The sequence below is a fragment of the Sapajus apella genome, unplaced genomic scaffold (assembly GCF_009761245.1).
Source record: "Sapajus apella isolate SASKATOON/1434 unplaced genomic scaffold, GSC_monkey_1.0 scaffold2, whole genome shotgun sequence".
Classification (NCBI taxonomy): Eukaryota; Metazoa; Chordata; class Mammalia; order Primates; family Cebidae; genus Sapajus; species Sapajus apella.
In genome coordinates, this window is record NW_022436942.1 from 22,055,174 (window position 1) to 22,079,982 (window position 24,809).

The window sequence follows — 24,809 nt, forward strand, 5'->3', positions numbered from 1 at the left end:
GCCCAGTCTAACCCAGTCCAGACAACCGGCTTCCAGCTGGGGCTGGGGAAAGGGGGTGGAGAGGTGCGGCCCCCCCACGCCCCTTAGGGGTGGGGGGCGCGGGCTCAGAGTTTCAGGGACCCAGGAATGCCCCCCCGCCAGCCCCCTCGGCAAGCGGGGGGAGGGCTCAGCCGGGAGTTTGGCAAACTCCTCCCCGCGTTGAGTCATTCGCCTCTGGGAGGTTTAGGAAGCGGCTCCGGGTCGGTGGCCCCAGGACAGGGAAGAGCGGGCGCTATGGGGAGCCGGACGCCAGCGTCCCCTCTCCACGCCGTGCAGCGGCGCTGGGGCCCCCGGCGCCGACCCCCGCTGCTGCCGCTGCTGCTGCTGCTGCTGCCGCCGCCACCCAGGGTCGGGGGCTTCAACTTAGAAGCTGAGGCCCCAGCAGTGCTCTCGGGGCCCCCGGGCTCCTTCTTCGGATTCTCAGTGGAGTTTTACCGGCCGGGAACAGAGGGGTGAGTGAGGAGGGCTGGAGAAGGGATGGGGGTGGGGGAGCCGCCTGGAGACTGGGGGCGCTGCTGGGGTCTGGAGGGGACCAGGGCTTGAGTTTGAGGGTGGAGTTTGGAGGGAGTAGAGCTGCAGTTGGGGGCCCGCGCTAGAACTGGGGGCCCGCGCTGGAGTAGGGAGGGCACCGTGGCGGGTGAGGAGGGGCCCTGGAGTTTGAGAGCGATCAGTGGGGATTCATGGGTCGCGTGGGGAGAGGACATGGAGCTGGAGAAGTCTGGGCAGGGGTCTCCGGGTCAAGGGAGAGGAGAGCGCGTAAACGGAGAGCTGAGGGTCTCAGGCTGAAGTCTGTGGGCCGCGGGGACCTGTGGCGGGTGGGGGCACAGAAGGGGCGCGGAGGCCGGGAAGGGCTTTTGGGGGCGCCAGGGGACCTCGGGATCCGTAGGGGCCATTGTGTGGCAAGAAACCGGGTCGAAGCCGATTGAGCTACGTGTGGTAGGAGGGGAGTCAGAGACTGAGGGGGTCGGAAGGTTAACTGGGGGCCAGCCTCATCCTCCCCTCCCCCCTCAACTCAGACTGGGGAAAGACCCGGGAGAGGGACGGCGGCTCCCTCTCCTTTCTCCTCTGTCCCCTACTCTGCCCTCCACCCCCAATCTCTGTTCACGAGAGGGGATCCCAGAACTGGGGCGAATGCGGGTACCCTGGCACTGGGGGCCCTGGGACTGGAGGCGAACTCAGCCAAGGGCGGGTGCTCGGATGTGTCGGGAGGGGTGTGTGCGCGCGTGAAGGGGGGTGGGCGGTTTCCCTCTTCCTTTAGCTCTTGGGAGGAAGAGAAAAGCTGGTTTCCTGTAGCTGGACTGCTGGAGCTATGCTGAGACCGGGACTTCTGGGGCTGGGGTCGGAAGCTGGGGAGACGCGGGCTCCGTGGGGCCTGGAGCGTCAGAATTAAGGACTCAAGACCCTGGAAGTCTCAAAGGAGGATCCTTATTCCCAACTCAGCAGAGTGAGGAGCAGACTCGGACCCCGAGTGCCTAGAAAATGGGGTGCTGACAGGCTTGGGAAAACGGAGTTAGAGCGGAAGCAACATTAGAACCAAGGGTGTCTGTTTAAATGTGGGATCGGGGGAGATTGGGAAGCAAGAGAGGGAGTTGGTGGCTCCTGGCCTAGGCCAGGGACCCTTAGATGCCAGATTCCTGGTCCTCCACAATGACTGGGGTAATCCTTTTCCTTCTACATCTCTGAGCTGGGAGCTTCCCACTTCTCACCCCCAGGATCTCAGGGTTTGAGGGGAATTCAGTCAGAAGTGACCTGTTTTTACACAAGAGACAGTTAACTGATCTCTATTCATTCTCTATAGATTTTTGGAGAAAAGGGGTTAATCTAGCCAATACAATTGGGGAGAAAAGCAAATTCTCCTTTGTCTTGAGGACCTGGGGATGAGGGAAAGGAAAGCTGATTAGGCCCCAGCTGTTGGTTCTGGGCTATTCGAGGTCCCCACCCCACCCCCACCCCACCCCCCTGGCCTTTTGCCCAAACCCCATTGCATCACCCTGGCCTGGAGCCTCTGCCAGGCCTGGTCTCCCCCAGGTTCCCCCAAACTTCTTATCACAGCCCTAATGGACTGGAAAAGAGGAAGGGAGGAAGGGGATGAGGTCCCCTCCCGCAGGCCAGACTATCTAGTTGTCCCCCGTTTAACCTTCTCTTTACTCCCTCCTCCCCTAAAGGAGACTGTTATTTCCCTTTAAAACACTCCCCTAAAACATCTGGACTTCACACATTCCTGGTCCCCTAGGTGTCTGTCTGGCCCCTGGCCTGATCCTATAGTCCCTAAAGTCCTCTTCTAAAACAGGACCCAGCTCTCTCATCCCTTTCCCCTCCCCTTCTGCTCATCTCCCCTCCCAAGAGAACCCAGGTGTCCAGCTGGCTCTCCTTCCCTCTCATTTCCGATTTACAATACCCTCTTACAGTAGGACTCAGAACATTCTGCCTCCCCAGTGACCTCCTCCCACCACAGCTAGGCCTTCAGCCCCCTCCCCTCAACACGGGACAAACATAGTGCCTCACCGACAGCCCTTGCCTCAGTGTCCCTGGTCTTCCTGCATCACCTCTCATGGTGAACAAAACAGCATTGAAGGACAGGGTGAGCACCAAAGTGGTTACATGGTAGGAAAGGGGAGAGCTTTAACTCAGACAGAGGTAGGTGTGAGTCCTCACTGCTTACTAGCTCTTTGTGTGGGACCCTAGCACCTAGGGTGAGGTACTCAAGCTCTTGGAGCCTGGTCTTCCCATGAAAATCAGACACCTAATGGAGTTCTGAGGACTAAATGAGAAAACATATACAAAAGGGACCTGGTCCACAGAGGGTGATCAGTACCTGGGCGGCATGGGTTTCATGGGGTAGCTGTTTTTGTTTCTGGTTCTCTCCTTCCTGGCTACCGCCTAGTTCTTTGTTTAAGTTTTCCCCCATTTCTTACTTGCTTTGAGTATTTGCTTATCCTAGTGATAGTAACGATAGTCTCTCATTTTCCTTTAGCACTTTCATATTGATTTTTTCCATTGGATTGTAACAAAAATCCTTGTGTTAAAGCAAAGGAAGCCGTTATTGCCCCATTTTTAGAGATATAAAAACTGAGGCTGGCCAGCTGCAGTGGCTCACACCTATAATCCCAGCACTTTGGGAGGCCTGGGCGGGTGGATTACCTGAGGTCAGAAGTTCGAGACCAGCCTGACCAACATGGTAAAACCCTGTCTCTACTAAAAATATAAAAATTAACCGCATGCTGGCACATGCCTGTAATCCCAGCTACTCAGGAAGCTGAGGCGGGAGAATCACTTGAACCTGGGAGGCAGAGATTGCAGTGAGCTGAGACCACAGTGAGCCAAGATCACGACACCGTACTCTAGACTGGGAGACACAGCGAGGGAGTCATAGAAATTTTGAACCAGAAGTTAGTTGAATAAATATTCAAGGGAAATCCATCAGTTTATGCTGGAGAATCCAAAGATTGAGGAGAGGCAGTGACTTAACCCAGAACACTTGAAAGCTTGAAAGGTAGGCCAGTCTCGGCTCAGCTCCTTGTTCCCTCTGCAACTGCCATAAGTGGAGACAGCTGTTCTTCCTCAGCCAGTCATACATATCCCTTGTGAATGCACTGGGGGACCCTGAACCAGGTGTCCTCCTCTGGCCTGGCCCATGCTGCTGTAGGATCTGTAGGAGCTGGCCGCTGGTCCACTTGCTGCTCTCCACCCCCGACCTTGTCAGGCCAACAGAGTCAAACAGTAACCCAGTATTGAACTGGGACTTAGTTAATCAGAAGCCTGGCTGGGGAGATAGAGATGAGAGGAGGGAATAAATTGGCAATCGGGTAGACCAGAATGCTGTCCTAGGAATCAGGATTCCTAACTTCCGTCTCCGATTCTGGGAGGAAAGCTGAGTGACCTAAGCATATGACTTAACCCCTCTGGGGTAGTTTTCCCATCTGCAACATGAGAGCATGGGATGAGGTGAGCAACTTCGAGCTTTTTCTTGAGGAGTGTTCAGAACGAGGCCAGCCTGCCTTTATGTTATGTGGTCTGAGGCGCCTACAGTAAAGTCTTAAACCCAGTGGATGCTCTCTACAGTGCCTGCTCGCTGTGGTAGTCTGTGTCTCTAAGGACCAACCCTTCCATTGCTGAGCTTCAGAATAAATTATGGCAATTATTTCTTCTCTCAGACTCTATTTCGGAAAAGTGTACCTGCCAAACTGCATTTAGTAAGAAATAATTAATTCCTTTCCTCATTTTTTATTAACCAAAAACATCTATAGCTGCCAATCAGGGTTTCTGAGCAGCATGAGATAACCAAGTTCCCACATGAGTTGATAGAATTCCAGCCAAAAGCAAATACACTTGAGGTTTTAATTAGCCTAGGCCACCTTATCTGGTAAATGCATGATTTCCGCTAGGCTCTCTGAAATATTGAAAATAGCCCGTGGACCCTCCATTGTTGCCTTCTTAGACCCCTAAAAGTGCCCAACTGCTGCAGGATTTAGGAAGCAGGAAGAAGATATGGGAAAACAAGGACAGACTGGCTTGCATGCCATCCTGGCCCCAGTCGCCTCACTTGGCAAGCTGGCGGCGGGAGGCACTACTTATTGGATTGACCTAGGGTTGCTGGGATGGAAGGGCCACTGCCTCTCCAGGCATGAGCCATGGGTAGTGTGTCGGGAGGGAGGGAGGCCCGGGCCTGTGCCACTTGCCTGCATGCCAGATATCGTGAACTATCACACAGTCAGAATGGATCTGCCCGCACGGGGCTTTACGAACCTCAGAAACTCTCTGTCTTGCAACCCTGCTAAACTCCAAGCGACTTCTTCAGGCCATCCCAGGAGTGTCAGGCTCAGCTCCTCTCCAAGAGCAGTGGGTGTTGAGGAAATTGGGTGTAGGAATGGGGTCCCTTGGCCTTAGCCCTGTGCTCCAGGAAACTTTGAGATAACCTCTTCTTCAGCCAGAGAAAGAGGAAGAGGGTATTGCCCAAGTCCACAGTTAGTGCCTGAACCTGAACTCTTGGCTCCTGGTCCAGTGCTCCTTTCACTGCTTCCTGTACCTCAGCTGTTCTGGTCTAGTTCAGGTTGGTGGCCATTTCTGCTTTCTAGAGCCTGAACGCAGCAACTGAGTTCCCTGGGGCTGCCCCTCCTGAGGGAGAGGGGGGTATACTCCTCTCACCTCACCCAGGCCTGGGGGCTGTGCAATCTCTCACCATCAGCAGCCATAACCCCCAGTTGGATATAATGCCTGAGTGAGAGGGGTGGGGCCTGGTGGGGAGCTGGGGGTGTGGGAGACAAACGGAGAAGTGAGAGGTTGGAAACAGACAGGAAGCCACAGGCAGTCAACATTTCCTGTCCCCAGAGTAATGAGACTGGCACCTCCCCTCCCCACCCCCCTAACTTCAGGAGCTCTCCCTCTGCAGCCTACCCGTCTCCTGTTCCTCTGGACCCTCCTTCTCTCCCCTCCATTCTCCCACTGGCCCGCACAGACTCCTCCTCACTCCCCATTTCTGTCCCCTCGGAACTGTGGAACTGTTCTCTCTGTCGCCTCCATCCCCTGCGCCTCCTGGACCACTCCTCCCCACCTTGGTATAGTTGGAAAATATCCCCAGCTCTTGTGGCCTCTACCATAATCCCTCACTTGGGCCTTCTTGCCTAGTAAGAAAGCTGAGGAAGGTATTCAACTACCAGGGAAGGGCTAGGTATTGGACAGGCTGAAAGCCGAAAGTGGACAGAAACCAATCGAGATGGAGAAACCTGAAATCTAAGATAGAGAGATAGGATCCAAAAATCTAAACCAACACAGCAAGCAGTCACAGGGGCAGAGGGACAGAGAGATTGAGAAGGCAGTGCCAGAGGCAGACACCAAACAGAGCAGAGGCCGAGGCTGGCAAGGGCACTGGGTTGAGTTGCCCAGGCTGCCAGATACTGTCCTGGCAGGAGACCCTTAGGGGAAAGCCAGGAGAGCCAAGAGCTGTGTGGAGGTCTGGGAGGCAAGGGACCTGGGGATGAATGAGGCAGAACTGAGGGCAGGGAGACTGCCCAGGCCCTGAGCTATGACCACCCCATTACGTAGGGCCCCCAGCAGAGGCAAATCTTCTCCTCATCTCAGGGAAAACTGAGGCACTGTGTCCAGAACTAGGACCCCAGTAGAGCAGACTTCGAATTCAGTCAGCTGGGGATGGTCTATGAGAAAGGGGCTCAAGGGCTGAGACAGATACCCAGCCAGGAAGGGGAGGTCCACACCAGGGCCGGGGTGAGGCAGGCCCAGTGGAACAATCTGTATTCACTGTTCTCCAGCTCCTCTCTCCACTCCTGCTGCCTGATTTCCAAGACTCACATTTTCCTCCTACACACCCCAAGCCGGGGTGGCTGGGCAACCAGATGCCTGGGTCTTGGCCCAGGGAGAGGATATGCCTTGGGAGAAGAGTAAATAGGCTAGATGAGAGACCCTGAGGCTCCAGAGGACCTTGGGGTTCCAGAGGCTGCGCATCTAATCTCAGCGGGTACCTAGAGGAGAGGGAGAAGCGGGGGTCCAGGATCTGGCCCTCTTCTCCTCCTAGGAATTGACTCTGGTTCCTCCTCTCTTTATGAACGGGGGAAGGTAGGAAAGGAGAGAGAATGGCGGGAGGAGGGGAGGGTTGTATTAGTGACAGCGGCACATGGGGACCGCCTGACTCCAGCCTGTGCCTCTGGCATCTGTGGCATCTTCTGAGATATAAATACAACCCAGGGGGGCATCTACTCCACCCCCAGCCAGCCCCAGCCTAGAGGCCTGGGTCCTTCCCGCCTCCAGACACGGATGAAGAGCTAGGAGCCACTCTGAACTGCCTCTCCTTTCCCCTTCACAGGGTCAGCGTGCTGGTGGGAGCACCCAAGGCTAACACCAGCCAGCCAGGAGTGCTGCAGGGTGGTGCTGTCTACCTCTGTCCTTGGGGCGCCAGACACACAAAGTGCACCCCCATTGAATTTGACCACAAAGGTAGGCCGGTAAAATTCAGGGAGGAACTGGGGGTGGGGACTGCAGCCTGGGGGCGAGGCCTGGGTGGGGCCTGGGGCAGGGGGTGGAGCCTGCTCAGACCCCAGCCACGTGACCTCTCAGCACCAGCTCTGGTGCTCCAGCCGCTTGCAGTGGATCCCCATGGCACTCACTCCACGTTCCCAGTCCAGCCCAGCCCAAGGAGGGCGGGCATGATTCAGAAACATGTGGCTCTCATTTCCCCTGAATCACCCACAACTCTGGGAGGCCAGGGCCGTAACACAGACAAAGACAGGGAGAGTTGCACAGACCATTCAGTTCCTTTAACTAAGCACTGACTAAGTGACAGTGCATGACAGGCACTGTGCTGGAGCTGCCGGGATTGCAAGATGACTAAGCCACTGCCCTCAAGGAGCTCCAGGTCTGAGTAGACACAAACGGATGGGAGGAAGACGGAGACTAACAACTATCACTTGCTCTGTGCCAGGCCAGTTGTGAACGCTTTACATATATTAGCTCACTGAATCCTTTTAACAACTGTATAAGGTATTATTATCCCCATTTTATAAGTGAGGAGACAGAGGTTATCCAAGATTGTACCACTGGCAAACATTGGAGCGAGGATATGAACTAAGGCCATCAGTCTCCAGAAATATACTTAGAGATGCCGGGCTCAGTGGCTCATGCCTGTAATCCCAGCACTTTGGGAGGCCAAGGCAGGTGGATCATTTGAGGCCAGGGGTTTGAAACCGACTGGCCATCATGGCAAAATGCTGTCTCTGCTAAAAATACAAATACACCCTCTCAGGTGTGAGAGGCTGAGGCACAAGAATCGCTTGAGCCCAGGAGGCAGAGGTTTCAGTGAGCCGAGATCACGCCACTACACTCCAGCCTGGGTGACAGAGAAAGACCCTTCTCAAAAAAAAAAAAAAAATTAGCCAGGCCTAGTGGTGAACCCTTGTAGTCCCAGCTACTCTGGAGGTTGAGATGGGAGGATCACCTGAGTGGGGAGGTCAAGGCTTCAGTGAGCGGTGATTGCCCCACTGCCCTGTAGCCTGAGAGACAGAGCAAGACCATGTTTAAAAAAAAAAAAGGCCGAGCATGGTGGCTCATGCCTGTAATCCCAGCACTTTAAGAGGCCAAGGCAGGCAAATCACAAGGTCAGGAGTTTGAGATCATCCTGACCAACATGATGAAATCCTGTCTTTACTAAAAATACAAAAAGTAGCTGGGTGTGGTGGCACACGCCTGTAATCCCAGTTACTTGGGAGGCTGAGGCAGGAGAATCACTTGAACCCATGAGGTGGAGATTGCAGTGAGCTGAGGTTGTGCCACTGCACTCCAGCCTGGGGGACAGAGTGAGACCCTATCTCAAAAAAAGAAGAAAAAAAAAGGAGGTGTGACAAGATGCTGTTAAAGACACAGCCCAAGTACAGATAAAGAAGTACAGCCAAAGAGTTAGTTCCCTGCTTGGTAAATAGCCACTGTTCCTCACCACCCTCCTCCTGCCTCCACTCCACAGCGGGCATCCTTGTCCCAGCTGGGTGAGAAAGCGGGAACCATGGGGAGGCAACTCTAGAAAGCCCAGGTTCTGTGTGCGTGTGCATGAGTGTGTGTGTGCATGCGTGTGTGTGTGCATGTGTGCGTCTGTGTGCATGCATGTGTGTGTGCATGCGTGTATGTGTATGTGTGTAGAGGAGAGGTGAGTCAGGCTACGCAAAACAGAATTAAGCTCCTTCCCCACTCCGCACTCCCAGTGAGTCATGGAGTCTCAGGGCTGAGAAGCATTTGTGGGGTATCCCCAGGCTGAGAGTAGGGGCTGCCCTAGTGCTCAACCGTCCATGGCTCAGCGAGACACCCCCTTCTCACTCCCACAAGGCTCTCGGCTCCTGGAATCCTCACTGTCCAGCTCAGAGGGAGAGGAGCCTGTGGAGTACAAGTCCTTGCAGTGGTTCGGGGCAACAGTTCGAGCCCATGGCTCCTCCATCTTGGTGAGGGCCCAGCAGGCTCAGTGGTGTGGTGGCCAGGGGATGGGCAGTGGTTGGGTAAGGCCAGTCCTGGAGGGAGGGAGGAAGGGCCTTACTGACTAAATCTGAAGTCCCCTCCTCCTCCTGCGCCCTCCCAGGCATGCGCTCCACTGTACAGCTGGCGCACAGAGAAGGAGCCACTGAGCGACCCCGTGGGCACCTGCTACCTCTCCACAGATAACTTCACCCGAATTCTGGAGTATGCACCTTGCCGCTCAGGTAGGGACAAGAGGGGGCCCGTGCCCATGTCTGCCCTCTGCATGGAGTGTCTCATATACTTAGGGCTGACTTGCGCCCCTGTGTTCCCCCGTGAGGTTCTAAGAGACCAAGTATGTTGCTTAAGATAAAGGCTAAGGCAGTTAGTTAGCCTTTATGCTTACTGTCTGGCCCTGGAAGACCCTTTCTCTGGTTCTCTCTCCCACCTCCTTCCCTATGCCCTCTGTTCTTTCCTGGATGACCCATCTGCGCAGGGCTCATTTTCACCACCTTCTCCTCTCACAGATTTCAGCTGGGCAGCAGGACAGGGTTACTGCCAGGGAGGCTTCAGTGCGGAGTTCACCAAGGTGAGAGAGGGGTCTGGGAGAGAAGGGGCGTGGGAAGTGGAGGCAGGGGGCTCGGGACCGGATGTCAGACTCCCCTCCTTTCACCCACAGACTGGCCGTGTGGTTTTAGGTGGACCAGGAAGCTATTTCTGGCAAGGTAAGTCCTGTCTCTGGTATTTCAGTCCCCTGGCACATAGCCTCCCACCCTACTCCCAATTCGCCCCTTCCCTTCCTGAAATATCCATACTGCCACCCTTCCCATGCTTCCCTTTCTTGAACCAGACTTCTGAACTACTACCCAGTCAGCCCCCAGAGTCCCAAGCCCCTCTGCCAGCTCCCCTCCATCTACTCCCTCCTCATCCTCTCTCCAGGCCAGATCCTGTCTGCCACTCAGGAGCAGATTGCAGAATCGTATTACCCCGAGTACCTGATCAACCTGGTTCAAGGGCAGCTGCAGACTCGTCAGGCCAGTTCCATCTATGACGACAGCTACCTAGGTGAGCCAGCAAGTGGGGAAGGGATGGCAGAGGGAGAATCTCAAGTGTTCCTGTCCCCACTCACCCCCTTGCCTCCCCCCCAGGCGGCCATCCCCAGCCACACTTGTCATCTGTATGCTGATTATGAAGACCCAGTAGAAGTGGGGAAAGGATTGGGGATAGGCCAGGGTAGAGGGGTCCCCAGAGCAGGAATCCTAACATCCATCCACCATGTCTCCCAGGATATTCCGTGGCCGTGGGTGAATTCAGTGGTGACGACACAGAAGGTGAGTGTGTCCCTAGGCTGGGGCCAAAGGAGGGGGTGGTTAGAGGCCCAGGGCCTGAGAGCCCATGTATTTGGATGCTCACCATTATCCACTTCCCTTTCCCCACCCTTAGGTCACAACTTTCTCTTCTCTTTGCAGACTTTGTTGCTGGTGTGCCCAAAGGAAACCTCACTTACGGCTATGTAAGACCCAGCCTGACCCCTCACTTCCTCTCCTCCCCTGGCTAATCACAAAGAAGCATGCATGGCAGTTTGCGAGGGTTTTTTGTGTTTTTTGTTTTTTGTTTTTTGTGAGACACAGTCTTGCTCTGTCGCCAGGCTGGAGTGCAGTGGTATGATCTTGGTTCACCGCACCCTCCGCCCCCCTTCCTGGGTACAAATGATTCTCCTGCGTCAGTCTCCTGAGTAGCTGAGATTACAGGCACGTGCCACCACACCCGGCTAATTTTTGTATTTTTATTTTATTTATTTATTTATTTTTATTTATTTTTTTTTTTGAGGCGGAGTTTCACTCTTGTTACCCAGGCTGGAGTGCAATGGCGCGATTTCGGCTCACCGCAACCTCCGCCTCCTGAGTTCAGGCAATTCTCCTGCCTCAGCCTCCTGAGTAGCTGGGATTACAGGCACGCACCACCATGCCCAGCTAATTTTTTGTATTTTTAGTAGAGACGGGGTTCCACCATGTTGACCAGGATGGTCTCGATCTCTTGACCTCGTGATCCACCCGCCTCGGCCTCCCAAAGTGCTGGGATTACAGGCTTGAGCCACCGCGCCCGGCTAATTTTTGTATTTTTAGTAGAGACAGGGTTTCAACATGTTGGCCAGGATGGTCTCAATCTCCTGACCTCAAGATCCTCCTGCCTTGGCCTCCCACAGTACTGGGATTACAGGCGTGAGCCACCACGCCCGGCCCATTCTGCTCTTTATTCATACTCTGCTTCCTGCTGAACCTCTCTGAGCCTCCTTCTTCTCTGTATAGTGAGATAACAATCATTCTGACCTCACAAGCCTCTTGCAAGAGCAAAACGAGAAAATGTATGTGAAAGTGCTCGGTGAATTGTTAGGCAATGTACAACTGGCAGATGTTATTATTAGACCAGGACAAGTGCTTTTAAAAAGATACAGATAAGAGTGCCGTAGGAGTTTGTTCAATTAACAACATTTATTAAGGCAAAGTAAGAGATAAGAAGATGAATAAGGTATCCTACCCCATCTTATAAGATGCTTCTAATCAAATATGATAGATAAGACACACATACAATTGTGATCTAAAGAGAAGCAACAATTCATTCTCTTCTCCGTGCATCAGGCACTATCTATTCATGATTTCTATTCTTCACAACAAGCCCATGGGGTAGATATTACCATCTGTATTTTACATGTGAGAACACTGAAGTTCTAAGAGACCAAATAAGTTGCTTAAGATCACCCAGTTAGTAAGTAGGTTTAAAATCAGGTCTATCTTAATCCAAAATCAGGATTCTTTCTGCACTTTGACAAACTTCAGAAAAGTAGATACAGTGACATAGCAGTTTAGGGGAAAGAATAATCTCCTTTCTAGGATAAGGATGGTAACAAGTTTGGGGAGTCAGGAAATACAAAGTTAAATTTTTTTAAAAGGAAGAGGACAGATCAGAGAAGGTTCTATGACGGTTCAAGAGAGATGAGGCAAGAGGGCATCCCTATGCAGGAGCATGAAAGAGATAAAAGAAAAAAAACAGGTGGGGCATGGTGGCTCACACCTGTAATCCCAACACTGTGGGAGGCTGAGGCAGGAGGATCACAAAGTCGGGAGTTCAAGACCAGCCTGGCCAACATGGTGAAACCTCGTATCTACTAAAAATACAAAAATTAGCGGGGCCTGGTGGCAGCCATCTATAATTCCAGCTACTTGGGAGGGTGAGGCAAGAGAATCTCTTAAACCCAGGAGGCAGAGCTTGCCGTGAGCTGAGATTGTGCCACTGCACTCCAGCCGGGGCAACAAGAGCAAGACTCCATCTCAAAAAAAAAGAAAAAAGAAAAGGAAACAATTACAGCCCAGCTTAGCAGATTCATGAGCTGATTGAGGATAAGTAGAATATGGAAAGATCAAGCAAAAACAGATAAGTTAGGCCCAGATTCTGCAGAGCCTTGGAGGACCAGCCAAGAAGTTGAGACTTTAGGCAGTGGCTGCAGGGAGCTACTGGATTTCCAAGCCAGAGGTAGCCTCCCAGATCTGCTGCAGGGCAATCAGCCAGTCTGGCTGCAGTGGGGGTTGGGGAAGAGCGCCTATAGGAAAGGAGAGCTGGAGGCAGGGACATTGTCAAGACATCTGCCCAGCAGTCCTGGGAAAGGGCTCACACCAGGTCACAGCAGTGAGAGTGAAGAGGGCAAGGATTCAAGAGACCTGGTGGGGTGGGTCACTAAGGAAACATAGGGGAGACACAGTGTTTGTGGTTTGGGGGGAATGGAGGTTGAGGATGACTTGGGTTTTAAACATGATGGGTTTGAGGCACCAGTGCACATTTAGTCAGAATTATTGAGTGCTTACTACTTACCAAGCACTACTTTAGGCTCTGAGGAGAAAGCAAAGAACAAAATCAAGTTTCTGCCCCTATTGATCTTACATTCTAGTGGGTAGAGATAGACGACAAACACATAGATACAAAATCTGTCAGTAGTTGGTGATCGATATGGAGACAAATAGTGAAGCAAACATAGGGTGGACCTACCTGGCATACAGGTGGGAATATGAGGGCAAAGCTGAGGAGGGAGTTAGGGACAGTGATGTGTGTCTCTAAGGAATTCCTGCCCCTGAGTGTCCTGTACACATCTGTTCTTTAACCACGGGATGCTCTGGGAGTCCAGGACCAATGGGCCTATCTCTTTATCCCCCAGGTCACCATCCTTAATGGCTCAGACATCCAATCCCTCTACAACTTCTCAGGGGAACAGGTAAGGCTACACCTCACCCCACCCCAGCTTGACCCACTGCCAACAAAGCTCCAGCCCTGACCTAACAATGTCAGCCCAACTTCCCAGCCCCTCTTGATCCTGTTTATTGAATCTTCGAGTTCTGACCCAGGGCTGCCCCTTTGTCCTCTCCAGATGGCCTCCTACTTCGGCTATGCAGTGGCTGCCACAGACATCAACGGGGACGGGTGAGCAGTGGGAAATGAGCACACGTGATACCTCTCCCAGATCAAGAGGGAAGAGTGGGAACGGTACAGGAAATGCAAGGAGAGTTTCTCCAGGTCTTTTCCTCTAGACTCTCACTCATACCTGCATTCCCCTTGCTCAGGGACAAGGAAAGAGCTGAGCGCTAATGATCAGAAACCTCAGGTCTTCTGATTTGAGGGGATCCATAGTGCCTGGGATTTCTGGCACTAGGATTGGGGTGGGGTGGCAAGACAGGGTAAAGAGTTACCTGGGTTTGCCCTTCCCCTCAGGCTGGATGACTTGCTGGTGGGGGCACCTCTGCTCATGGAACGGACCCCTGATGGGCGGCCTCAGGAGGTGGGCAGGGTCTACGTCTACCTGCAGCACCCAGCTGGCATAGAGCCCATGCCCACCCTTACCCTCACTGGCCGTGATGAGTTTGGCCGATTTGGCAGCTCCTTGACCCCCCTGGGGGACCTGGACCAGGATGGCTACAATGGTGAGTACCATGGACTCAGAGAGCGAAAGTGGAGGCAGGGGCCCAAGTCAGACGGGATCTGGGGAGAGGGCATCTGTCAGCTAAAATACCCAGACCTCCATGACTTCCCAAGGGGTTAAAATCCCACTGTCTGGGTCTTGGGATTTGAAGAGATTAGAACATAGGGATTGACAGATGGGAAAAAATAGGATCCTAGGTCCTGAAGTCTGGTAGCAGAGATTTGGGCCCCTGGATTCCTGGCCTGCTGACTATTGCGTGTTCTGTGTCTTCCAGATGTGGCCATCGGGGCTCCTTTTGGTGGGGAGACTCAGCAGGGAGTAGTGTTTGTATTCCCTGGGGGCCCAGGAGGGCTGGGCTCCAAGCCTTCTCAGGTTCTGCAGCCCCTGTGGGCAGCCAGCCACACCCCAGATTTCTTTGGCTCTGCCCTTCGAGGAGGTCGAGACCTGGATGGCAATGGATATCCTGGTGAGTTTTGCCTAACGCCCCTTTTCGCCTTAAAATTCCGTGGTGACTGACCTCTACCCTCTTCTGCACCTTTCCTAAGTTCCTGGGTGCAGTTCTAGGCTAATTCCACCAGAGGGCGCTGTGTTCTCACTTCAGCCTCCTTGAGCACTGAAACCAGAAGGGGTTAGAGAGAAAGGATCCTGATTTGGGGCTTGCTGTAAGAGGTGATTTCTTGACTTCTTGCAGATCTGATTGTGGGGTCCTTTGGTGTAGACAAGGCCGTGGTATACAGGTATGAACTCCAAGGGAAGTTGAGGGGACAACCTGGGAGGACTGGAACTGGGAATTTCTCAACAGAGCTGAGGTGGGGAAAATCAACGCAGAGGGCACACATTCTGGGGCTTGGGCATCAGTTTCCTGTGTCCGGGCTACAGAGGATCCTAATTCTATTTACCCCACATTCACTCTTGAAAGGGGCCGCCCCATCGTGTCTGCCAGTGCCTCCCTCACCATCTTCCCTGCCATGTTCAACCCGGAGGAGCGCAGCTGCAGCTTAGAGGGGAACCCTGTGTCCTGGTGAGCTGGCACCCAGGAAATTGCAGAGACCCGAGCCTGGGAGTGGGCAGGGGTGCCGAGTATGCCTTAGGAAGGGGAAATTGGGGGTGTCCTAGTCTGGGTCTGGCAGGGAGATAGGTAGAGGATGGGATGTCTGTTCCAGTTGGATTCACCAGCTTTCTTCTTGGTCTTTCTCCAGCATCAACCTTAGCTTCTGCCTCAATGCTTCTGGAAAACACGTCCCTGACTCCATTGGTGAGGGAGACTGCCTGGAGAGCTCAGGCCCTGGGACAGGGGACAAAGAGACTGGGGACCTGGGGACATTTCTTCTCTCTGAAAAGATGAGGAGAGACAATCAAATTCCCCTTCTATGTCCCTGGCTGCAGGCTTCACAGTGGAACTTCAGCTGGACTGGCAGAAGCAGAAGGGAGGGGTACGGCGGGCACTGTTCCTGGCCTCCAGGCAGGCAACCCTGACCCAGACCCTGCTCATCCAGAACGGGGCTCGAGAGGACTGCAGAGAGATGAAAATCTACCTCAGGGTATGGCCCAGAGGGCAGGGTATGGACTGGCCAGGGAGGGTGGCCACATAGAACTGAGGGCCCTTCCTGAAGGGAAAGACTAGGAGATTCCAATGAAAGGTTTGGGACTCTTGAGGAACTGAGAAAGAAGACCTTCTGTCAGAGGAGCTGGCAAGCAGGCTGCCAGGACCTCTGAAACAATGAGGATGGTCAGAATTGGGCCCTAAGCAGACAAAGGGAGATGAGAGAGGCTGAGGAGCAGTGCCACCAAGTCCCCAGAGACCCCTGACTCTGTGAACTCTCTCCTCTGGCCCTAGAACGAGTCAGAATTTCGAGACAAACTCTCCCCAATTCACATCGCTCTCAACTTCTCCTTGGACCCCCAAGCCCCGGTGGACAGCCATGGCCTCAGGCCAGCTCTACATTACCAGAGCAAGAGCCGGATAGAGGACAAGGTGAGGACAAGGCAGGAAGAAGGGACCTGGGAGGACAGAGGCCTGGGGACTGGGGGGCAGGGCCCTGGAAAGAGAAGAGCCTGCAGCCCAGGAATGGATCTAAACTTCCCCTCTCAAGGCTGTCCTGCTCCCCAGGCCCAGATCCTGCTGGACTGTGGAGAAGACAACATCTGTGTGCCTGACCTGCAGCTGGAAGTATTTGGGTAAGTAGCGCTGACAGTGAGCTAGGGAGTTCAGGTGCACCTGGCACCTGAGACAGCCAAATAGGGACAAACCAGCTGTGTCACCATGGGAAGTTGCTGGGCTTCTCTGAGCTTTAACTTATTTGCATAGTGAGAATAGTAGCATTTATTTCTCTGACTTTTTGGAAAGATTAAATGAAATAATCTACATAAAAAGTCTAGCCTGTGCCTGCCATAGAGTTAGAACCCACTAAACAGTGTGTGTTATTACTGTTATTACTCTTAAAATGGTCCTTTGTCCTGGTTTGAGGATCAATTCCCCAGTGTCTCTTACACTCTGTGTCCCCTCCAGGGAGCAGCGCCATGTGTACCTGGGTGACAAGAACGCGCTGAACCTCATTTTCCATGCCCAGAATGTGGGTGAGGGCGGCGCCTATGAGGCTGAACTTCGGGTCACAGCCCCTCCAGAGGCTGAGTACTCAGGACTCGTCAGAAACCCAGGGGTGAGACGAGACTCTCGAGTGGGATTGGGAGGATACCCCTCCAGAGGTGACACCAAAACCTGACCAGCACCCACCCCACCCCCAGAACTTCTCCAGCCTGAGCTGTGACTACTTTGCTGTGAACGAGAGCCGCCTGCTGGTGTGTGACCTGGGCAACCCCATGAAGGCAGGAGCCAATGTAAGTTTAGGACAAGAGGATGGGGTCCGGGCGTGGTGGCTCACACCTGTAATCCCAACACTTGGGAGGCCGAGGCGGGCAGATCATGAGGTTAGGAGATCAAGACCATCCTGGCCAACATGGTGAAACCTGTCTCTACTAAAATACAAAAATTAGCTGGGCATGGTGGCACGTGCCTCTAATCCCAGCTACTCAGGAGGCTGAGGCAGGAGAATAGCTTGAACCAGGGAGTCAGAGGTTGCGGTGAGCCGAGACGGCGCCACTGCACTCCAGCCTGGCAACAGAGAGAGAGAGACTCCAACTCAAAAAAAAAAAAAAGGATGAGGCAGAGGGAGAGCGGACCTGAGGGCAGCTATGAAATGGCGAGGGAGGGCTGAAATACACGGTCTAACTGCCCTGTTTTCCTCTTTTTCTGTCCCCAGCTATGGGGTGGACTTCGGTTTACAGTCCCCCATCTCCGGGACACTAAGAAAACCATCCAGTTTGACTTCCAGATCCTCAGGTAGGGAGTGAGTGTGTCTAGGCTGGGGCTGAGCTGGGGATAGAGGAGAGGGCTGGGCACAGTTCTCAGTGGCTGTGCTCCAGGACCTCAGTCTTGCCTCCATCCCACAGCAAGAATCTCAACAACTCACAAAGCGACGTGGTTTCCTTCCGGCTCTCCGTGGAGGCTAAGGCCCAGGTCACCCTGAACGGGTCAGTGCCAGGCAGAATGGGGTCTTTTTGAGAGGGGAGACAGACTTCTAGGGAAGGATGCATATGGGGTCCCTTCCGGCCTCCTCTAAAACACCCTCCTCCTTAGTGTCTCCAAGCCTGAGGCAGTGCTATTCCCAGTAAGCGAGTGGCACCCGCGAGACCGGCCACAGAAGGAGGAAGACGTGGGACCCGCTGTCCACCATGTCTACGAGGTAAAGAGGGATAGGTGGCAGGGAGGACTGGGCACCAGGCAGGCCAAGCTAGAGGGAGGGAAGGGGCAGGGCCAGAATGAATGATGGGAAAGGAGGAGCTAGTATGAGTGACAAATGGCTGGAACCAACATGGGGGACTGAGAGGAAGAGAGGAGGGAGGGGTAAGTGATATATATGCAAAGGCATGAGGCAGTGTCCTGTGAGAAAGAGCCAGAGAGACAGGCCAGTTGAGTGACTTGGAAAGAAAGATGGAGCCCCCTCCAAAAGTGTTGGTTAGAGAGGATTTCATCTCTGCCCGCTGGTTCCCTGCTTCATCTCTGAGATAGGAGCCCGACAGCAGGGTACAGTGGAGCCATGGTGACCCAGGGCCTCCAGGGGCAGCATTCCCTTCCTTCCCATGATGATTGTGTTCTTCCCTCCTCAGCTCATCAACCAGGGCCCCAGCTCCATTAGCCAGGGCGTGCTGGAGCTCAGCTGTCCCCAGGCTCTGGAAGGTCAGCAGCTCCTGTATGTGACCAAATTTACGGGACTCAACTGCACCCCCAGTCACCCCATTAACCCAAAGGACCTGGAGGTGAGGGCCTGAACACTGGCATGGGGAAGGGGAGCAGGTTCAGAGGACCAAGGCTGAGGGGTTGGGGAAGGTGGCTGGAGGCCTGCAAGAGGCAGTGAGGACATGCTTAGAGCTAGGGCTGAGGGTCACAAGGCCCAGAGGTACCTCAAAAGCCTCTGGAGGAAAAATGACTTTCATCCACTGTGTTTCCTTCTGCCTGAGCTATCCCTTCTTTGCTTCCCGGCATACCCCTAGGGCCGTGTTGTGTGCCACCTCCTCTAGGAAGCCTTCTTCAAACCTTTCCCTCTGGGCTCCAATGCCTGTTTGATAGTTCATTTACTCATTAACATTTAGTTGAAGGAGTGCTGTACTGAACACTGTTAAGCCCAGGAAATATTGCACCAAACAAAAACTGACAGTCCTCACGTTCATGGAACTTAACATTCTAGTGAAGGGCGATAGAGACATAGAAAATAAAAAGAGGACCAGGCGCGGTGGCTCACGCCTGTAATTCCAGCACTTTGGGAGGCCGAGGTGGGCGGATCAAGAGGTCAAGAGATCAAGACCATCCTGGCCAACATAGTGAAACCCCATCTCTACTAAAAATACAAAAATTAGCCAGGTGTGGTGGTGTGCACCTGTAATCCCAGCTACTCGGGAGGCTGAGGCAGGAGAATCGCTTGAACCCGGGAGTTGGAGGTTGTAGTGAGTCGAGATCGCGCCACTGCACTCCAGCCTGGCAACAGAGCAAGACTCCCTCTCAAAAAAGAAAGGAAGAAAAAAAAAGAGAAGGAGAAAAATGAACAGGGATTGAAAGGTGATGAATATGAAGTGTTAATAAGCTGTGGGGAGATGATTTAAGTTGAATCATCAGAATATCTCTTGAAGACCAGCTGAATTGAGGCCCAAAAGATAAGGATGAACCTACCTACAAGATTCAGGGATGAGCAGTCCAAACCGAGGAAATGGCCAGTACAAAAACAGGAACAAGGATCTAATTATTGATTTAAGCATCTCCTCCAATGTGAACTCCAAGAACCAAGTTTTCTTCATTTCCATATTTTAACACTGAGCTCGGTGCCTTGCACATAGGAGCGGGACAGTTGGATGGATGAATAAAGGGATAGATGAGGCCGGGTGCGGTGGCTCACGCCTGTAATCCCAGCACTTTGGGAGGCCAAGGCGGGTGGATCACAAGGTCAAGAGATCGAGACCATCCTGGTCAACATGGTGAAACCCCGTCTCTACTAAAAAAATACAAAAAATCAGCTGGGCATGGTGGCACGTGCCTGTAATCCCAGCTACTCAGGAGGCTGAGGCAGGAGAATTGCCTGAACCCAGGACGCGGAGATTGCGGTGAGCCGAGATCGCGCCATTGCACTCCAGCCTGGGTAACGAGAGCGAAACTCCGTCTCAAAAAAAAAAAAGAGATAGATGAAAAAATAGGCTGAAGCTGCTCCACAACCCAGGTGCAGGCTGACTTAGAAGCTGTAATGAGGTGGGAAAGGGGCCCAGCAGTCTCTTTGTCTTATAGCTGGTTCCCGAGGGTTCCCTGCACCACCAGCAGAAACGGGAAGCTCCAAGCCGCAGCTCTGCTTCCTCAGGACCTCAGATCCTGGTAAGTCAGGCGGGGAATGAGGTGTGGACCAAAGTGTTGAGTGCTTGCTTGGGTTCTCAGAGACATCCCAAGGCCAGAACACCGGGTCCAAGCTTCTTTCTTCCTAGAAATGTCCGGAGGCTGAGTGTCTCAGGCTGCGCTGCGAGCTCGGGCCCCTCCACCAACAAGAGAGCAAAAGTCTGCAGTTGCATTTCCGAGTCTGGGCCAAGACCTTCTTGCAGGTGAGGGAGCCTTACCTCAGCCCTAACCCTTGACCTTTGGGGCTGCTTAGACTGAGCCACCCCTTTCTCCACTGCAGTAGCCACCTGTCCTTTGGTGAATGGGACCCAGCACTCCAGCTCCCTCCCCTTCCTTGCCCTCGTCTAGACCAAGCTGTATGTCCTTAGCGCCACCTAGTGGTCAAAGTGGGATCAGCAGCTTCCCTTTCCTGGCCCGTTCAGAGGAGGGCGGGCTGAAGGGAGATCAGTGTGCAAAGAATGATTGAAAAACAGTGAAATGGAAGATGAATCCATAGTGGAGAGGTAAGCAGATGTACGAATAGTAAAGAGCAGTCATTGCTTGAGCACACAGTGCAAGCCAGGCACTGTCCTGGTGTCAAAACACATTAATAGGCCAGGCACCATGGCTCATGCCTGTAATCCGAGCACTTTGGGAGGCCAAGGTGGGCAGATCACGAAGTCAGGAGATCGAGACCATCCTGGCTAACACGGCGAAACCCCGTCTCTACTAAAAATACCAAAAAATGAGCCAAGTGTGGTGGCACACACCCGTAGTCCCAGCTACTCGGCAGGCCGTGGCAAAAGAATCACTGGAACCCGGGAGGCAGAGGTTGCAGTGAGCTCAGATCATGCCGTTTCACTCCAGCCTGGGTGACAGAGTGAGACTGCATCTCAAAAAAAAAAAAAAAAAAAGCACATTAATGATTCAAAAAAATATTTTTTATTGAACATATAGTCATCTAATTATATATTATTATTCAGTTACACATTTATTATCTCATATAAGGAATATCAAGAGAGGCTCAGGGGCCGGGCACAGTGGCTCACACTAGTAATCCCAGCACTCTGGGAGGCCGAGGTTCAGCCAGAAGTTTGAGACCAGCCTGGGCAACATGGCGAAACTCCATCTCTACAAAAACAAAACAAAATTAGCTGAGCGTGGTGGCACATGCCTATAGTCCCAGCTACTCAGGAGGCTGAGGCAAGAGGATTGCTTGAGCCCAAGAGGTGGAGGTTGCAGTGACCTAAGACCACACCACTGTACTCCATCCTGGGAGACAGAGTAAGACCCTGTCTCAAACAAAAAAAAAAGAGAGAAAGAGAGAGACTCAGGAAGAATGAGTCAAAATAGGGAACGATCACAACCCCAGCCAGACCATGGGGAACCCTATGTCCTCTGGATCCCAAGAGAGGATGTGCTGACCACCTTTCCCCATCCACAGAGGAGGCACCAGCCATTCAGCCTGCAGTGTGAGGCTGTGTACAAAGCCCTGAAGATGCCCTATCGAATCCTGCCTCAGCAGTTGCCCCAAAAGGAGCGTCAGGTGAGTCTAGGGCCAGAGGGCTGGACGAGGGAATACAGGGCTCAGAGTGCCGGAACGAGGGCTGGGACATGGGTGTGGGCTGGCCTTATTATTGTTAACAACTGTTGAAAATCTATGTGCCAAGCACTGTGCAGATGCCAGAGACAGGGTGGTAAGCAAGATCAACATGGTATCTTTGCTCCTGGAGTTCACAGTCTCGTGGAACAACACATAAATATCACCAAGTGTGATGATATTTATGAAAACACAATAGGAACACCCGAACCCAGTCTAGCCGGGTCAGGGAAGGCTTCTCGGAAGAAGTGATGTTCAAGCTGAGACCTGAAGAATAAATAGGAACTAACCAGCCTAGCCATTCAGGAAAGGGATATCTTGGGGAGAGGTGAATAACATATGAGGCTGAGTGCAGTGGCTCACATCTGTAATCCCAGCACTTTGGGAGGCTGAGGTAGGTGAATCACGAGGTCAGGAGATCAAGACCATTCTGGCCAACATGGTGAAACCCTGTCTCTACTAAAATACAAAAAATTAGCTGGGTGTGGTGGTGCGCGCCTGTAGTCCCAGCTACTCTGGAGGCTGAGGCAAGGGAATGGCTTGAACCCGAGAGGCAGATGTTGCAGTGAGCCAAGATCACGCCACTGCAATCCAGCCTGGGCGACAGAGCAAGACTCTGTCTCAAAAAAATAAAAGTTTGAGACCAACCTGAGCAACGTAGTGAGACCCCATCTCTACAAAAAATACAAAAATTAGCCAGATGTGGTAGCGTACATCTGTGGTCCCAGCTACTCAGGAGGCCGAGGCAGGAGGATCACTTGAGACCAGGAGGTGGAGGTTGTAGTGAGCTGAGATCACGCCACTGCTCCCCAGCCTGGGTGACAGAGTAAGACCGTCTAAAAAAACGGATACGATATGCAAGCCCAAAAGCAAGAGACAATATTGTATATTTTAGGAACTTAAATTTTTGAGTTCGGAATGCCGTTAGTTCAAAGTAAGTTGGGCAGTGGCTCTAGATCGATGACAAGTGGGAGCCAAGTATAGGGTAGAAAGAACTTCTGAGCTCTCATTGACTTCGCCCGATTTGCTCCCCAGGTGGCCACAGTTGTGCAGTGGACCAAGGCAGAGGGCAGCTATGGCGTCCCACTGTGGATCATTATCCTAGCCATCCTCTTTGGCCTCCTGCTCCTGGGTCTACTCATCTACATCCTCTACAAGGTCAGCCACATCCTGCTCATGACTTGGCCACCCTCTCATCAGGCTCTGCCCTTGACCTAGCACAGTGCGCAGCAGCTACCTCTAAAGCAGTTCACCAGCCATATGCCCCCACCTCTGTCCTGGCTACATGCATCCCATTCTAACCCTTCCTATAGGATCCCTCCCTTCCTTCTATAGCCCGCAGCTTAGAAAGGGTCCTCTTGACTCAAGATGGTAAGTTTGCCTGTACTCGCAAAATCAGTGTAATCTACAGATGGCAAATATATGGCATTTGTGCTGTCGGTTTCTCCAGAAATCCATGGCAGCCATCACTAACCTAGAAATGGCTAGTGATCATCTCCAAGAAGTGGCTTCAGAATCTCCCTCTCAGGAGGCAGCCATGGCCAGGTGTGGTGGCTCACACCTGTAATCCCAACATTTTGGAAGGCCAAGGTGGGAAGACAGCTTGAGCCCAGGAATTCAAGACCAGCCTGGGTAACACAGTAGGACCTTGTCTCTATAAAAAAAGACAAAGGTTATCCAAGTGTGGTGGTGCATGCCTATAATCCCAGCTACTCTGGAGGCTGAGGTAGGAGGATGGCTTGAGCCCAGGAGTTTGAGGCTACAGTGAGCCATGATCATGTCACTGCACTCCAGGTTGGTCAACAGAGTGAACCCTGTCTCAAAAGCAAACAAACAAAAGCAGCCACTGCTAGGCAATCAGACTTGGCACTTGAGTTCAAACCTACTTGCCATTTCTGGCTTAACTAGGGAATTTTAAAGGCACTGGTAAAAGACACCCCCCATACAAAACCACCCCTAGTCCTCCTGGGTCCATTGCACAACTTGGAGGGGTAGTCCTAGCCCGAATTCAGAGGCTTCTTTTGCAGGATGTAGAGGGTGGAGACACTAAAGTCCTTCTTATTACTTCTTGGGATATGAGCTGTGGAGAAATGGCAGCCATAGTACCTAAACTCTCCCTCTTTTCCTCTTTATCAGCTCGGATTCTTCAAACGCTCCCTCCCTTACGGCACTGCCATGGAAAAAGCTCAGCTCAAGCCTCCAGCCACCTCTGATGCCTGAGTCCTTCTAATCTCAGACTCCTAATCCTAAAGACCAGTCTCCCAATCCTCATTCTACTGAAAGGGAGGGGACTGGGTACTTCCCGAAGGTGCTGAGGGCCAGGGAGAAGCTCCTCTCCCCAGCCCAGAGACATACTTGAAGGGCCAGAGCCAGGGGGGTGAGGATCTGGGGATCCCTCCCCTCCATGCACTGTGAAGGACCCTTGTTTACACATACCCTCTTCATGGATGGGGGAACTCAGATCATCCAGGGACAGAGGCCCCAGCCTCCCTGAAGCCTTTGCATTTTGGAGAGAATTTCCTGAAACAACTTGCAAAGATAACTAGGAATCCATTCGCAGTTCTTTGGGCCAGACATGCCACAAGGAATTCCTGTCCAGCTCCAACCTGCAAAGATCTGTCCTCAGCCTTGCCAGAGATCCAAAAGAAGCCCCCAGCTAAGAACCTGGAACTTGGGGAGTAAGACCTGGCAGCTCTGGACAACCCCACCTTGGTGGGCCCACAAGGAACACTAACTATAGATGGTGCCCCAGGACCAGCTCAGGACAGATGCCACACAAGGATAGATGCTGGCCCAGATCCCAGCTCCAAGGGGAGTCTGAACTCAAATGGGGCCAGATCCAGCCTGGGGTCTGGAGTTGATCTGGAACCCAGACTCAGACATTGGCAACCTAACCCCGGCAGATCCAGGACCATATTTGGGCCTGCTCCAGACCTGATCCTGGAGGCCCAGTTCACCCTGATTTAGGAGAAGCCAGGAATTGCCCAGGACCCTGAAGGGGCCATGATGGCAACAGATCTGGAACCTCAGCCTGGCCAGACACAGGCCCTCCCTGTGTCCCAGAGAAAGGGGAGCCCACTGTCCGGGGCCTGCAGAATTTGGGTTCTGCCTGCCAGCTGCACTGATGCTGCCCCTCCTCTCTCTGCCCAACCCTTCCCTCACCTTGGCGCCAGACACCCAGGACTTATTTAAACTCTGTTGCAAGTGCAATAAATCTGACCCAGTGCCCCCACTGACCAGAACTAGAATCTGTGATCTCATACCTCACTGTCTCCAAACGCGTCCTGGAACCAAGCGGCTTGGTGGAAAGCAGATGCCTGTTTTTCTCACTTCTTCTTTCCGCCGGG

The 24,809-nt window shown here is 53.0% G+C and overlaps 1 protein-coding gene across 1 annotated transcript; it reads left to right on the top strand.

Annotated features, from left to right (window-relative positions):
* On the top strand, positions 1-24,710 carry ITGA5 (integrin subunit alpha 5). Its single transcript, XM_032291760.1, has 30 exons — positions 1-491; positions 6,857-6,987; positions 8,863-8,975; positions 9,110-9,230; positions 9,513-9,574; positions 9,665-9,710; positions 9,925-10,050; positions 10,272-10,316; positions 10,455-10,498; positions 13,193-13,249; positions 13,403-13,455; positions 13,744-13,952; positions 14,226-14,417; positions 14,643-14,688; positions 14,871-14,972; positions 15,151-15,206; positions 15,338-15,492; positions 15,789-15,926; positions 16,062-16,129; positions 16,461-16,611; positions 16,697-16,789; positions 17,212-17,291; positions 17,402-17,482; positions 17,589-17,694; positions 18,119-18,268; positions 19,782-19,865; positions 19,973-20,086; positions 21,307-21,408; positions 22,498-22,620; positions 23,599-24,710. The coding sequence occupies exons 1-30, from the start codon at positions 127-129 to the stop codon at positions 23,680-23,682; spliced, it is 3,297 nt and encodes a 1,098-aa protein (XP_032147651.1). The 5' UTR covers positions 1-126; the 3' UTR covers positions 23,683-24,710.
* Positions 24,711-24,809: the final 99 nt, after the last annotated feature.

Bases quoted from the DNA above. Each gene is read 5' to 3' on its own strand.
- ITGA5 (XM_032291760.1), top strand. From the start codon at position 127: ATGCCCCCCCGCCAGCCCCCTCGGCAAGCGGGGGGAGGGCTCAGCCGG. The intron at 9,711-9,924 runs GTAAGTCCTGTC...TCCTCTCTCCAG, and splicing joins AGGAAGCTATTTCTGGCAAG to GCCAGATCCTGTCTGCCACT. The intron at 21,409-22,497 runs GTGAGTCTAGGG...TTTGCTCCCCAG, and splicing joins TGCCCCAAAAGGAGCGTCAG to GTGGCCACAGTTGTGCAGTG.